This window comes from Thamnophis elegans, chromosome 4, assembly GCF_009769535.1.
Source record: "Thamnophis elegans isolate rThaEle1 chromosome 4, rThaEle1.pri, whole genome shotgun sequence".
NCBI lineage: Eukaryota > Metazoa > Chordata > Lepidosauria > Squamata > Colubridae > Thamnophis > Thamnophis elegans.
Window position 1 is genome coordinate 132,659,896 of NC_045544.1, and position 14,535 is coordinate 132,674,430.

The following is a 14,535-nucleotide window of genomic DNA, read 5'->3' on the forward strand; positions in this document are numbered from 1 at the left end:
CCAAAGCACCTGAGGGCAGGATAAGAAGCAATGGGTGGAAACTAATCAAGGAGAGAAGCAACCTAGAACTAAGGAGAAATTTCTTGACAGTTAGAACAATTGGAACAGTTTGCCTCCAGAAGTTATGAATGTCCCAACACTGGAAGTCTTTAAGAAGATGCTGGATAGCCATTTGTCTGAAACGGTATAGGGTTTCCTACCTAGGCAGGGGGTTGGACTAGAAGATCTCCAAGGTCCCTTCCAACTCTGCTATTGTATTGTATTCCTTGACTTATGACTCATCACTTAGTGATTATTCAAAGGGACCCACCTGGAGTCTACTTACGGCCCAGATTTCAAGTTCCAATGGTCATTCCTCCCCCCAGTCATGTGGCTGCACTTTGGATGCTCAGCAACCTGGCCCACATTTACAACCATTTGTAGCACCCCATGTTTCTGTGACAGCATTTTACAATGCTGTTACTTCCTGGGTTTGGCAAAAACAGCCCCATAACAAACAACCGGTTCACTTAACAAGTGCAGTGTTCACTTAATGACTACCACAAATGGAGTTTCTAAAATCAGGTCGGCTGTGTGAGCCAAGGTGGCGCAGTGGTTAAATGCAGCACTGCAGGCTACTGCTAGATCAGCAGGTCAGCGGTTCAAATCTCACCGGCTCAGGGTTGACTCAGCCTTCCATCCTTCCGAGGTGGGTAAAATGAGGACCCAGATTGTTGGGGGCAATATGCTGACTCTCTGTAAACCGCTTAGAGAGGCCTGAAAGGCCTATGAAGCGGTATATAAGTCTACTGCTATTGCTATTGCTATTTCCAACCCTCACAGCTTATGACCATAAAGATAGGTTGGGCGAGTTCCATTACAGTTGGAACTCAAGGACTATCTGTACATAAAACTCTTCGCGGGGGGGGAGGGGGGAGGACAATATCCTTGGGAATTTGCCAGCCTGCCAACATGCCCTGAGATCTTGGTCAGGGTCACATTGGCAAAATCAAGACTGTCACATGCTGGTTAGAGAGGAAAGGGTGATTATTTTGAATACTGTATTTTTCGGATTATAAGACGTACCGGAGTATAAGACGCACTATGATTTTGAAGAGGAAAAGATTTTGCACTCTGCAAGCCTCCCAAACCCTCTACACGCCTTGTTTCTTGCAAAAAAAGAAGGGGCATGCAGAATTTTGGGAGGCTTGTAGAGTGCTCCTGGGGATTGGGGGCACAAATGAGCAAAAAATGGGCCATTTTTTTGCAAACAAAAGGGCATGTAGCAATAGCAATAGCAATAGCAGTTAGACTTATATACCGCTTCATAGGGCTTTCAGCCCTCTCTAAGCGATTTACAGAGTCAGCATATCACCCCCCCAGTCTGGGTCCTCATTTCACCCACCTCGGAAGGATGGAAGGCTGAGTCAACCTTGAGCTGGTGAGATTTGAACCGCCAAACTGCAGATAGCAGTCAGCTGAAGTGGCATGCAGTACTGCACTCTAGCCACTGTGCCAACTCAGCTGTAGAGGCTTTGGGAGGCTTGTAGAGTACTCCTAGGGGCTGGGGGGGGGGAATGAGCAAAAACAGCCCATTTTTTCGCTCATTTTTGCCCTCCCCTGCCCCCAGTACTTTGCAAGCCTCCCAAACCCCCTGCACGTCCATTTTTGCAAAAGGGGCGGGGTTTTGGTAGGCCAAAAATGCTGCATTCAGTGTATAAGACGCATCCAGTTTTTCACCCTCTTTTTTGGGGGGGGGAAAAGGTGCGTCTTATATCCCGAAAAATACGGTACCTTGATTCCTGAAAAGCCTATTACCTCTTTCAAGGGCCAGGAGGAAATCTCGGTTTCTCTGGAGCTCCTTCATGAATTCCTCATTCTGGAGGAACAGAGCAATCCGTTCGTCTTCCAAATACTGCTTCCATTTCTTCTCCTGATCCAATGATCCCTGAGCCCTCTGGTTCCCCGGACTCTGTGTGCTTTGATGACAGTTTTGGGTGCTCTAGAAAGAGATTGTGTGGGGGAAAAAAAAACAAGTGATCACACCTGCTGTGGAACTGTAACCAGGGGTGGGCTGCTGAGTGTTTGCAGGGATTCGGGAGAACTTCTAGCTAAGATTCTCTGCAGTTCAGAGGAAACCTCCCCAAATCCCACTTCTGGCTGGCCCCGCCCACCTGACCCCTCCCTTCCCAAGAGTCCCCACGTGGCCCGTTTTGGATGCAAGTAAGTGCAGGGCGTGCACGATGGCTCGGAAAGAGCGAAAAATGGGGCTATAGGAAGTTTGGGAAGACCCTCCAGAGGGCCTTCGGAGCCTGGATAGACCTTTTTCGCCCTCCCGGAGGCTCAAGGACAGCCTCCGGAGTCCGGGGAGGGCAAAAACACGCTCTCCCATCATGGTGCAGGAGACCGACTAGGCCACGCCCAGATAACACCCGGGCAGAGAACCCCTTGCTAAAATTTTTCAAGCCCACCCCTGCAGATTATAATTGGATATTACAGTCCAACATATTACCCACTGGCCAATGTGTTACCCACTCTAAATATGGACATTTTCTACTTCCCACCTGCACCATATCCATTTGCTGTGGTAAGATGCGGAGAAAGTCATCCGGAAGATTCCCTAATAATGGTGGGTTCCAGTCCCTGTATCGTCTTTGTGCTTGTGAGTCGCTGGAATTTTGGACATCAGTTCTGCTTGGGGGGAGAAAAGCAAATTACAGTAATATAATTCCACTTCCCTTGGCAACTTGCAGATGTGTAGAGTTCAATTCCCAAAATTCTCATCAACAGCGAAGAGAAAGAGAAAGAGAAAGAGAAGAGACAATACCTTGGAGGTGTTCCAGTAGGTTCACCGACAAAAGCCCGCCCGACTAAACCGCGGTGACAAAACCGCGAGTTCTAAATCATGCCAAAGAATGAGCGATGAAGCGCGCCGACAACAGCGCGCCGACAGAAGCGCGCTGTAAACCTAACCCTAAACCTAACCCTGAACCTAACCCTGAACCTAACCCTAAAATTAACCCTGAACCTAACCCTTACCTTAACTTAAATCGCGCTTCTGTTGGCGCGCTGTTGTCGGTGCGCTGTTGTGGGCGCTTTGATGGTGTCGCGGTTTTGGCGATGCGGTTTAGTCGGCGAGCTTTAATCGAGCGCGCATTTGTCGGGTCACGGTTCCAGTGCACTGGCCAGCTGGTCTACAGGTTTCCTGTGCACCACTGGTCTTTGCGCACACTGCAGTGCCGTAAGCCCAAAGACCAGCTGGCCGATGCACATGCCCACAGAGAGGTCTCTGTATGCTACCTCTGGCATGCGTGTTATAGGTTCACCATCACGGACCTATACTATTTCAAAAGTCCACACACATCTGCAAATTCCAACCATATTAAATACTGATCTGAGAAAAACAGGAGAATTTCTGGCCTACCAGAAGGAACTGAACTACGATTTCCAGCTTTCCTCTGCTTCATCCATGCTGGCCGAAGCTGTTGTTCATCAACATCTGGAGAATGACAATACTCCTGATTCCAGCAGTTGTGGAATTTCCCTCACTAAAGCCCCTATTCACAGAGGCTGGGGAAAACATCTGCTGGCAATGTTTTTACCGCTGGATTTCTTATCTTGAGGTTGCTCTTTGATTCTGGATCTTAATGCCTACATACCTGGGTGGTGGAACTGGAGGGGTCTCCATGTACTTTCGGTCATATACGTGCATATCGTAGGAAGGAGGGGAATACACTGGAGGGGGCTCCTCGTCTGAACTGTCTGGCTCCAAAGTCCGTTCCAGAATCTAAACCAAAGAAGAAAAAAGTACATATTTATTAGAGAGGTACCTAACCAGAGGTGGGTTCCTGCCGGCATTACTACCGGTTCAGAACTGTGGGCTCATTTACAGTTGTAAGTTGAAGACACGTTTTCCCAAAAATAAGGACAGGTCTTATATTAATTTTTGCTTCAAAAGACGTGCTAGGGCTGATTTTCTGGTTAGGTCTTATTTTCAGGAAAATATAGTAATATATGTGTCCATTTGGCAGACAAACTTACGTGGGGCTTATTTTGAGAGTGGGGCTTATATTAGGTAAGTAAGGTAAACTCCCCGTTGGGAGAGCGAGTACGTTCAGAGAAGCGTTGTGAGAGTTGTGTTGGAGAACATACAAACCAGCATACAGAGACACTGCAGTTTAAATAGGCTTTTACTTTCATGGAAATAGAGGTATCAGAGTCCATCAAACAGTCCAAGTCATACACGGATAAGACAGTCAGCCATCAATGTCTTTCAGTTAAGGGGTAATCCAAATAACATAGTCCAGTATCATATAATCAGTTCAGTACTCAGAGTTTGCTAACAGTTGCAAAACTTACAATAGCTCACGGCACTCAGATCAGCCCAGCATCTAACGAACAGAGAGAGCTATCAGTCGTTCTGGCTCCCTCTTATGGCCGATTGAGGAAAATAGCAACCAATCACATTTTACAGTATGATTTAAGGAAACAGTATGATTTAAGGAAACAGGTACAACATTGTTACATGATTTATATATTGCCAACCCAACCGTTAGATTATATTCCTAACACTTCCTATGCCTGCTTTTATAGCACTGAAAATACCAATATTACGAACCCCTAATGCTTGACAAGGAAAGCACTGTTCACCTCGAGAGTCACACACACACAGCCCTGAAAAATTTAGGCAAAGGGTCCGCATTTTGTCCTTAAGCTACCCTGCTAGCTCCCAATCTGCCCCCCCCCCCCACACACACACATACACCACAGCCAGGAGCTATTAGGGAATGCTGAGATCCAGCCTGTGTTTTGGCAGGCAGGACATCTGCTATCCACTTGCTGGGAGATTTTCACACCCGTAAATAGTTGACAGTGTGCTGCACAACCCCAAACCTGTTTGCAGCTGTCTCTTTTTTCCCAACTATTAGGCACAGTCTGATTTAGTCAGAGCTGTTTTCTTATTAGGGCAGTGTTTTCTCAGCCTTGGCAACTTTTAAGATGTGTGGACTATAACTCCCAGAATTCCCCAGCCAGCCCAGTATTTTACTCTTTCACTTGTAAAATGAATAACCAGTGACAAGATGCACAATGCACAATGCATAGTAGCCAACTACAACAGAGAAATGAAATGCAGTAGACAAACTGGACTGTACCTATTGGTCTGCGGAGAGCTTCAAAGGTTCTTTTGGGGCACAACCTGGATTTGTGTGACAAAATTAGTGGACCAAAGGAATGTCGATATAATTTACTTGGACTTCAGTAAGGCATTTGATAAAGTAGACCATAGCCTACTACTAGATAAAGTAGAAGAATGTGGGTTAGACAGCATCACTACCAGATGCATTCATAACTGGCTGACCAACCGCACTCAACGTATAGTTCTCAATGGAACTGCATCTACATGGAGGGAAGTATGCAGTGGAGAACCCCAAGGCTCTGTATTAGGCCCATTACTCTTCAACATCTTCATCAATGATCTGGATGAGGGGATAAATGGGGAACTCATCAAATTTGCAGATGACACCAAGCTGGCAGGAATAGCCAACACTCCAGAAGAGAGGCTAAAGATACAGAAGGATCTTGACAAACTTGAACATTGGGCACTATCTAATAAAATGAAATCCAATGATGAAAAGAGTAAGGTTCTACATTTAGGCAACAAAAACAAAATGCACAGGTACAGTATAGGTGGTACCTTGCTCAACAGTAGTAACTGTGAAAAGGATCTTGGAGTCCTAGTGGACAACCATTTAAATAGGAGCCAGCCGTGTGCAGCAGCTGCCCAAAAAGCCAACACAGTTCTAGGCTGCATAAACAGAGGGATAGAATCAAGATCACGTGAAGTGTTAATATCACTTCCTAATGCCTTGGTAAGGCCACCCTTGGAATACGGCATCCAGTTTTGGTCACCACGTTGTAAAAAAGATGTGGAGACTCTAGAAAGATTGCAGAGAAGAGCAACAAAGAGGATTAGTGGACTGGAGGCTAAAACATATGAAGAACGGTTGCAGGAACTGGGTATGTCTAGTTGAATGAAAAGAAGGACTAGGGGAGATATGATAGCAGTCTTCCAATATCTTAGGGGTTGCCACAAAGAAGAGGGAGTCAAACTATTCTCCAAGGCACCTGAGGGTAGAACAAGAAGCAATTGGTGGAAACTAATCAAGGAGAGAAGCAACTTAGAACTAAGGAGAAATTTCCTGACAGTTAGAACAATTAATCAGTGGAACAGAAGTTGCCTCCAGAAGTTGTGAATGCCCCAACACTGGAAATCTTTAAGAAGATGTTGGATAGCCATTTGTCTGAAACGGTATAGCGTTTCCTGCCTAGGCAGGGGGTTGGACTAGAAGACCTCCAAGGTCCCTTTGAACTCTGCTATTGTATTGTATTGTATCTATTCCATATTCTATAGAACCATGATGGTGAACCTTCGGTACAAGTGCCACAGGTGGTACACAGAGCCCTCTCTGCGGGCAGGTGCCCCATCGCCCCAGCTCAGCTCCACCGCACATGTGTATGCACCTCCTGCCACGCAGATGATTTTCAGGTCTCTGCCGCGCATGCGCAGGGGTCAGGACACATGCGGGAGACGTGTGTGCATGCTCAGGGGGTTGTGCGTGCCTGCACAGGGGAAGGGGGAGCACCATCCCGTGGCCTGGTTTTGGTCCCTGAAGGCTTCATCATGTGCGCATGCACAGGGGGAGAGGGAACACAAGGGGGGTGCATGCACAGGAGGCGGAGAGCGTGGGAGGTATCATGCACACATTGCATTATGGGTGTGGGCACATGAGCATGTGCATGCGTGCGCACAGTTTCGGCACGCAACAGCAAAAAGGTTAGCCATCACTGCTATAGAACATCATATTTGTAAGCTCAGAGTGGAACTGTGGTGTCCTGGGTGCTCTCTGAGGGCTGTTGGTGTTAATTACTGGTTCAGTAATGAAATTGCCAGGGTTCCTGCCACATTCCCTAGTCCCTCACATGATCCAATCTTCCACTGCCATGCTGGCAGTTCCACCCATCCGGTTCCGGTCAGGTGCAGAGGGGTAAAGACAAAGGATGACCTTGGCTTTCTAGAAAGAATGTTGTTATAGCTACATAGCACCTCACTCCTTACAATCCCCCCTCCCATTTTCCCACCATAGAAAATGCACAGTAGAATAATAGAAAGTGTGGCAGGCCAAAGATCCAAGAGAAAAGATGGCTGCCAGCCTGACAGAAATGGCTGCAGGAAAAAAAAACAAGCTCAGAGAGTGCCAAGGCCCATATTCCATCCACACAAACACCTGTGGAGCCACTCAAATCTCAGGTCAGGTCCTTTAACTCCAAAAGGCTTCTCTTTCTCAGCAGCAGCCTTCTTCCACCTGGAACAAACAGTAAGCTGCAAAATACAGGTGCAAATCAGGTAAACTCAATCCTCTTCTTCCCTGACATTTAACTTGTGGTTTTTGTTCCCCTACCACACAAGTCCAGATATTACCTTTTGCCATTGTTTAAATGGTGAATCTCAGTTACTAAAACAGTTACTGCCTGGAACAAAGCCTCCTGCCTTAACCACTATACCCATGACGGCAAACCGATGGCACACATGCCATGTGGCATGCAGAGCCCTCTCTGTGGGCACCTGAGCCGTCGCTCCACTTCAGCTCCACCGCACATGCATGTATGCCTCCCACAGGCCACCTGTTTTTTGAGTCTCGGCTGCACATGCATGGCAGGGTGGGGCGCTTGTGGGAGATGTACACAAATGTGCAGGGGGCATGTGGGGGTCACGCATGAATAATAGGGGAGTGTGGGGGGGTCACAAGCATATGCACGGGGTGGGGCAATGCGGGGGGGGGGTCACACAGGCAGCAGAGCACACATGGGGGGCATGCATGCCTGCATGCACAGGGGGGTGTAGGGGGAGGCTGCATGTGCACTGCATTATGGGTGTGCGCACACATGCGCTTTCAGCACACGATGACACAAAGGTTAGCCCTCACCGCACTAGACCAACAATAATGGTGACTCTAGCAGTGAACATAAAAATTAAATCAAAAGTGAAGATTATAATGGACAGTAGTATAATAACTTAATGACAGCATGGTGAGACAATTTAATCAAGTTTAACCCAAGGACAATTTCATCATTTCCTCACATTGTAGTAACCTCACACCAGGGGTGAAATCCAGCAGGTTCTGACAAGTTCTGGAGAACCGGTAGTGGAAATTTTGAGTAGTTCGGAGAACCGGCAAATGCCCCCTCAGGCTGTCCCCAGAGTGGGGTGGAATGGAGATTTTGCAGTATCCTTCCCCTGCCACGCCCACCAAGCCACGCCCACAGAACCGGTAGTAAAAAAAAATGAATTTCACCACTACCTCACACATGCTATACAGGTGGAATCCGTGACAGTGGTGGGTTTAAATTTTTTTTAGAACCTCTTGTGTAGGTGTGGCCTGCTTTGTGGGAGTGGCTTGCCAACTATGTGACCATGTGAGAGTGGCTTGCCAGCCATGTGACTGGATGGGCATGGCCAACTTGTAAAATGTGGTGAAACTCACTTAACAACGCTCTTGCTTAGCAACCAAAATGTTGGCTCAGAAACTCTGGCATTTGAAGCACGCAAGTCTTAAAGCTGTCAAGTTACAAGACCCTTGCACCCCTAACCCTTTAGAAAAGAAAAACCGCAGGGGTGTTCAAACTTGACAGCTTTAAGACTTGTGGACTTCAACTCCCAGAATTCCTCCTCTCGCTCTTCATCTTGACTTACAACCACAATTGAGCCTCAAATTTCCCTTGCTAAGCAAGACAGTGAAGTGAGTTTTGCCCCTTTCTACAATTTTCTTGCCATCGTTGTTAAGTGCATCACTGCCATTGTTAAGTTAGCCACGTGGTTGTTAAGTGAATCTGGCTTCTCTACTGACTTTGTAAGGAGGTCGCAAAAGGGGATCACATGACTCCTCCCCCCCCTCCCCGGGGATACGGCAACTGTCATAAATATGAGTCAAGTTCCAACCATCCAAATCTCGATCACGTGACTATAGAGATGCTGTGTGAAAAATGATTGACCTTTAACAACGCTGTTGTAACGTTGAATGGTCATTCAACGAATGGTTGTAAGTCGAGGACTAACTGTATTCCAAAACATGGGGAAATTTACCTCCGGAGGAATGCTGTCATCCGAATCTGAACTCTCGTCACACTCGCTGCAGTCCAAATTCATCTGTAGCAGCTGATCGATGGTGGCATCTACTGCACCATTGTTGGCCCTCAAGACGCATTCAATGATGTCATAATCCATATTGGGGAACATGGTCTTGAAATCCTCCATCGCCTGGTTAAACTCCAGCCTCCGTACTTGCCTGGCGGGGCGGCTATTGTTAAGTTCTTGAGCCGAAGAGCTGTTCCTCGAGCCGCCATTGCTGCTGCTCCGTCGGAACAGGCTTGTCATTTTGGATAACCGTTTTTGGAAAATGTTTAAACTTTTTCAGATCGGCTTTTGAGGTAGGAGAAGGAAAGAACCGAGAGAAGAGGTGTATAGATCCAAGGGGAAGGGAGGGTGAGGCGCAATCTGACTTCCAGTGTTCTGGGCAAGAAGAAGCAACGAACGCGTCTCGCAGAACAACTGGCCGACAATGCACCACAAAATGGTGGCACCCCGGAGATGGCGAAACAAGATGGAGCCAAGGCAGCCTGCAAAGTTTCAGCCCTGGATCGATCCACGACGGGAGGAAATTGGTGAAGAAGGACTTCTTCAGAGAATTAAGAGCGTCCAAAGCCCCAGATGCATCTCTTTTACTGAAAAATGAAGAAATGCATTTTTAAAAACGTGTAAGCCAATATAGAAAATTGATATCAATACCTCTCCCGTCCTCCCTTATATAAGACCTTTTGGTAGTTTTGCAGAACTTGAGATGAGTTTGCAAAAGAAATCTACAAAGTTACATTGTAACTTCGGTCACCAAGCAAACTGTTGTAAATTGAGGATTACCTGCATACAGTGAGGCAAATTTTGGGGACTAAAGGATACAAACATTATTAGACAAAAGCAGAAATCCTCAGGACAGGAAATCTTTGTTCTACCTAAAGACAGATGGCTTAATAAAATTTCAATCCTGGTTAGAATTTAGAATGCTTATTTAAAGATATAGGTAGTCCTTGGTTTAAGAAAGAGTTTCGTTCCTAAGTCTGCCTTTTAAGTCAAATTTGTGCATAAATTGGAACTCATATTCACGGACTGCCTATTGCGGGCATCATGCCCCCATCAGAGTCTTAATCCGCAGCCATTGAGGGGGCGGTTCTGTTGGCCTTGAGGGAAACTGGGGCAGAGTCAGTCCAGGTAAGGCTTTTCAGGATTAGAAAGGCTTGCAGACAGGGAGGAGCAGGAGAGACAGAGCTCAGACGAAAAGCAAGGACCACCTCCTCCTGATCCTAGAGTACGGAGAGAAGAGAGAAGACAAGAACAACGCAAACTGAGCCAGCTACGAGGGAGGAGAGTGCCCCGCCCCTTCACAAGACATCTCAGTCCCCAGGTGTGCCTTGTGAAGGGGGCAGGGCACCCTCCTCCCTCATAGCCAGCTAGTGGGAGGGGCATTGGTGGGTTTAGGTTTAGGTTTATTAGATTTATATGCCACCCTTCTCTCAAGGACTCAGGGCGACGTACAACATTAAAAGAAACACATAATACAAAAGTTAAAAAAGAATTAAATAGAATATCCCAAACCCAATTAAAATTGACAATGACTTTTTTAAAAAAAAAAAATTCGAATTAAAATTAACAGTGATCAATAATTTATTTTGTTTTGTTCAGGCCAGGCTGGCTTGTTGGAAAAGCCAACTTTTTAGGGCGCGTCGGAAGGACCGGAAGTCAAGGATTATACGAAGCTCCGGGGGCAGCTCATTCCAGAGGGAAGGCGCTCCCACAGAGAAGGGTCTCCCCCTGTGGGTCACTAGCCGACACTGTCTAGCCAACGGCACCCTGAGGAGGCCAACTCTGTGGGATCGCACTGGACGGTGGGAGGCTACCGGTAGCAGTAGGTGGTCTCGCAGGTACCCTGGGCCTAAGCTATGGAGCGCTTTAAAGGTCATAATCAGTACCTTGAATCGCACCCGGAAGACAACCAGCAACCAATGCAGGCCGCCTAAAAGGGGTGTAACATGGGAGCACCTAGGTGGGGAACAAGCATTGAATCTGTGGAGCCTTGTATGCACTTGCTGACACCTGGAGGTTACTGTTTGGCTAATCTAGTTTACTGGACTGCCAGCCCTGCTTACTGTTTGGCTAAACCTGGCTTATTGGACTGCTGGCCCTGGTTACTGTATGGCCAACTTTGCTTACTGGACTACCCGCAGCCAGAGGCTGCTGAGGATGCATGTGAGAGCTTTGCCCCGGGACTTGTAGTAAACGTGGGGACGTTTGGGGGCAAAATTGGATCAATAAAGGGGAGTTAAACCCATGCTCTGGCTGTGTTGATTTCGTGCCACGCTCCGGGTCATCACAGCGGCTAGTCCTCAGCTAATGGCCTTTTTTGCCACGGTTGTTAAGCAAATCACTGCAGTTGTTAAGGGGACCATGAGGCCGTTTAGCAAATGTACTTTGTGCTTGTGTGAAGCCACCTGGGAAGGCTGCAAATAGCAATCCCATGAGCTCGGGATGCCAAACAAGTGACAAATACGAATGCCAAGTCCCCAGATTTTGATTCCGTGACCATGGGGATGCTGAGGGTCACGAGTGTGAGGACTGGTGGTAAGTCACATTTTTCCAGTGCCGTTGTAACTTCGAATGGCTGTTAAACAAATGGTTTTTTAAGTCGACTTGTTCCACTGTGTAACATGCACAGACAAAATCATGGCCACCACTTATCAGCGGTGGCTTAGGAGAGTCCAACTTTCAGAGGCCAGTCTAGGAAAATGTCTGTTTTGAAAAAGCCAGATACTGCTACAGCTCATAGCAGAACGAAACCACTGCCCAGGGGATGGATGGAAAATATGTGTCATGCCCACAGCAGTCTAACGCAGCCGAGGGATGTTAAATTGATCCCACTCCTTATGAGTCACCTAAGAGAGTGGACAGTGAAGTGAATTTGATGTACTCATGGTACAATTATTGTAGCTGGTTGCCTATTTAAATGGAAAAGTCTACTTTAATACATCTATGGAGATTCTCCGTCCTCCAGGTCATGGTTGACCCAAATGTGCTTTTTCAGGAGGAAACTGGACTTCCTTGTTTTTTCTTTGAAGACGTTTCACTTCTCAGCCAAAAAGCTTCTTCAGCTCTGACTGGATGGTGGGGAATGGAAGGCCTTATACTCCTTGCAGGCAGTGGGTCAGTTGCATTTTTTTTAGAGAGTCGTTGGAGGTTTATCTGTGTCCTCAGGGCAGTGGTGGGTTTCAATTTTTTTTAGAACCTCTACTGTAGGTGTGGCCTGCTTTTGTGGGAGTGGCTTGCTGGCCATGTGACTGGATGGGCGTGGCCAACTTGTAAAATGTGGTGAAACTCACTTAACAACGCTCTTGCTTAGCAACCAAAATGTTGGCTCAGGAACTCTGATATTTGAAGCACGCAAGTCTTAAAGCTGTCAAGTTACAAGACCCTTGTACCCCTAACCCTTTAGAAAAAAATAACCCCAGGGGTGTTCAAACTTGACAGCTTTAAGACTTGTGGACTTCAACTCCCAGAATTCCTTCTCCAGTCATGTTGGCTCAGGAACTCTGGCATTGAAGTGTGCAAGTCTTAAAGCTGTCAAGTTACAAGACCCTTGCACCCCTAAGCCTTTAGGGAAAAAACCCCAGGGGTGTTCAAACTTGACAGCTTTAAGACTTGTGGACTTCAACTCCCAGAATTCCTCCTCTCGCTCGCCATCTTGATGATGTGCGGACGGGCGGGGGGAGGGAGCTGGAACCGGTTCTAAACGGCACTGTAGATTTGTGGAACCTCTTCTATAGAAGAGGTTAGAACTGGCAGGAACCCACCCCTGCCTCAGGGTCAGCTGAATAGCGCAAAGGGGAGTAAGAGCTTTCTTGGAACTGCCGAAAGGACTGTGTTGTAGTACTTTAAGTACATTGCGTTGTACTTTAATAGTAGAACAGTTAAAAGACAATTTTAAGCTGTCTGAGACTTGATAGAAAACACACACAAAGAACTTACCCAAACCTCTGGTGAAGATCCAGATAATTGTTTTATTGGCTATAGTTGAGTCAGTGACTCCAAGCCTCAAGGACAAAAATATCTGCACGTCCAAATCCAGCCTATGTTTATTTCTAAAACCTATTATACAAGGAAAAGAGGTGTGTGTGTCTGTGTGTCTGTGTCTGTGTGTGTGTGTGTGTGTTGGGGACCCCTAGAACTAATGGCACTTATAGGCATTCCTTGATTATATAGTCCTCTACACAAGGTGAGGAAACACTAAACCAGTATTATTGCTTTGGGCCAATGTGAAAATTCATTTTGAATACCTTAAAATCATTATCATGATCTAAAGATAATAATTCTTTTAAAAACCACTGGAGAAAGAGGGATAATTTTACTGATGGCAAAATACATTTCTTCACTCAATCTGCCCTTATTATCATTTTTTTTCAACAACCTTAACTACTCAAAACTTTTTCTGTACAATATATTATTTCCCCCCAGTAATCCAATGTTTGTTTTGCAGCATCCCAATACAGAACTGCTTGTCTTGGTCTAACAGACAAACCTTGGAATTTTAGGAAGGAAAAAGGTGGACATCTGTACCTTCAGGAGTATATCTTGAACGTGGAAAAGATTCTCAGGGCCACGTCACCATCTCATTCCTCCAATCATTCTGCTTCTGGTCAAGGCAAAGAGAAGTGTGTCCTTCCATTGTCCGTCCACAAGGATGGAGAAAAAGGCATAGCAACCTGCCAAAAAAAAAAAGACATTTTAATTGATGTAATTCCAGATATTATTGCATACAATTTATGGATGTGGGCAAAGTCCAGTCAAAAGAACAAAATGAATGAAGGGAAATATATGTGTCTTGGGATAATGTTGCAGGATCCAATTTGGTTCCGTCACTGGGATGAGAGGTTTTTGCCAGAGTTTCTTGCAGAAAAATCAAATCCAGAAAGCACACACAGATAACTGATTCATATGGATTCATTTACTTCTTTATATACATATTAACACATAAAGATAAATGTACAATACCAATATAGGTTTTCTCCAACATAGTAGTAGTTACAAGCAAACACAGCCAGCAGTACAGCAGAGAGGAGTTTTCAGTTCAGAGTTCAGAGCACACAGAGTAGTTTCAGTTTCAATTCTCAGCACAGAACCAGATCTGTTTAAGCTCCCATTGGCTGACTTAGTTGCTATGCCTATTCATTGGCTGACCTTGTTCCCATGTCTCTCCCAGTCATGAATATTCTAACAGGTTTGTTTTCCGAGCTTTCGGACTCCGGCTGGAGCGTGTGTGTGTGTGCGTGTGTGTGTGTGTGCGTGCGTGTGTACACAGGTAGCCCTCAACCTACGACCACAATTGAGCCCAAAATTTCTGTTGTTAAGAGACATTTCTTAAGTGAGTGTTGCCCCATTTTACAACTTTCTTGCCT

The 14,535-nt window shown here is 46.2% G+C and overlaps 1 protein-coding gene across 2 annotated transcripts in view; it reads right to left on the reverse strand.

Moving 5' to 3' along the window:
- Positions 1-14,535, reverse strand: part of CUEDC1 (CUE domain containing 1) — a 97,688-nt gene that overhangs the window by 22,389 nt on the left and 60,764 nt on the right. For both annotated transcript variants that reach the window (XM_032216808.1, XM_032216807.1), the window contains exons 2-6: positions 13,697-13,842; positions 9,122-9,759; positions 3,639-3,766; positions 2,544-2,670; positions 1,798-1,981 (exon numbers count right to left, since the gene is read on the reverse strand). In XM_032216808.1, coding sequence (XP_032072699.1) covers positions 1,798-1,981; positions 2,544-2,670; positions 3,639-3,766; positions 9,122-9,412 — 730 coding nt within the window. In that variant the 5' untranslated portion in view covers positions 9,413-9,759; positions 13,697-13,842. The remainder of the gene's footprint in view (positions 1-1,797; positions 1,982-2,543; positions 2,671-3,638; positions 3,767-9,121; positions 9,760-13,696; positions 13,843-14,535) is intronic.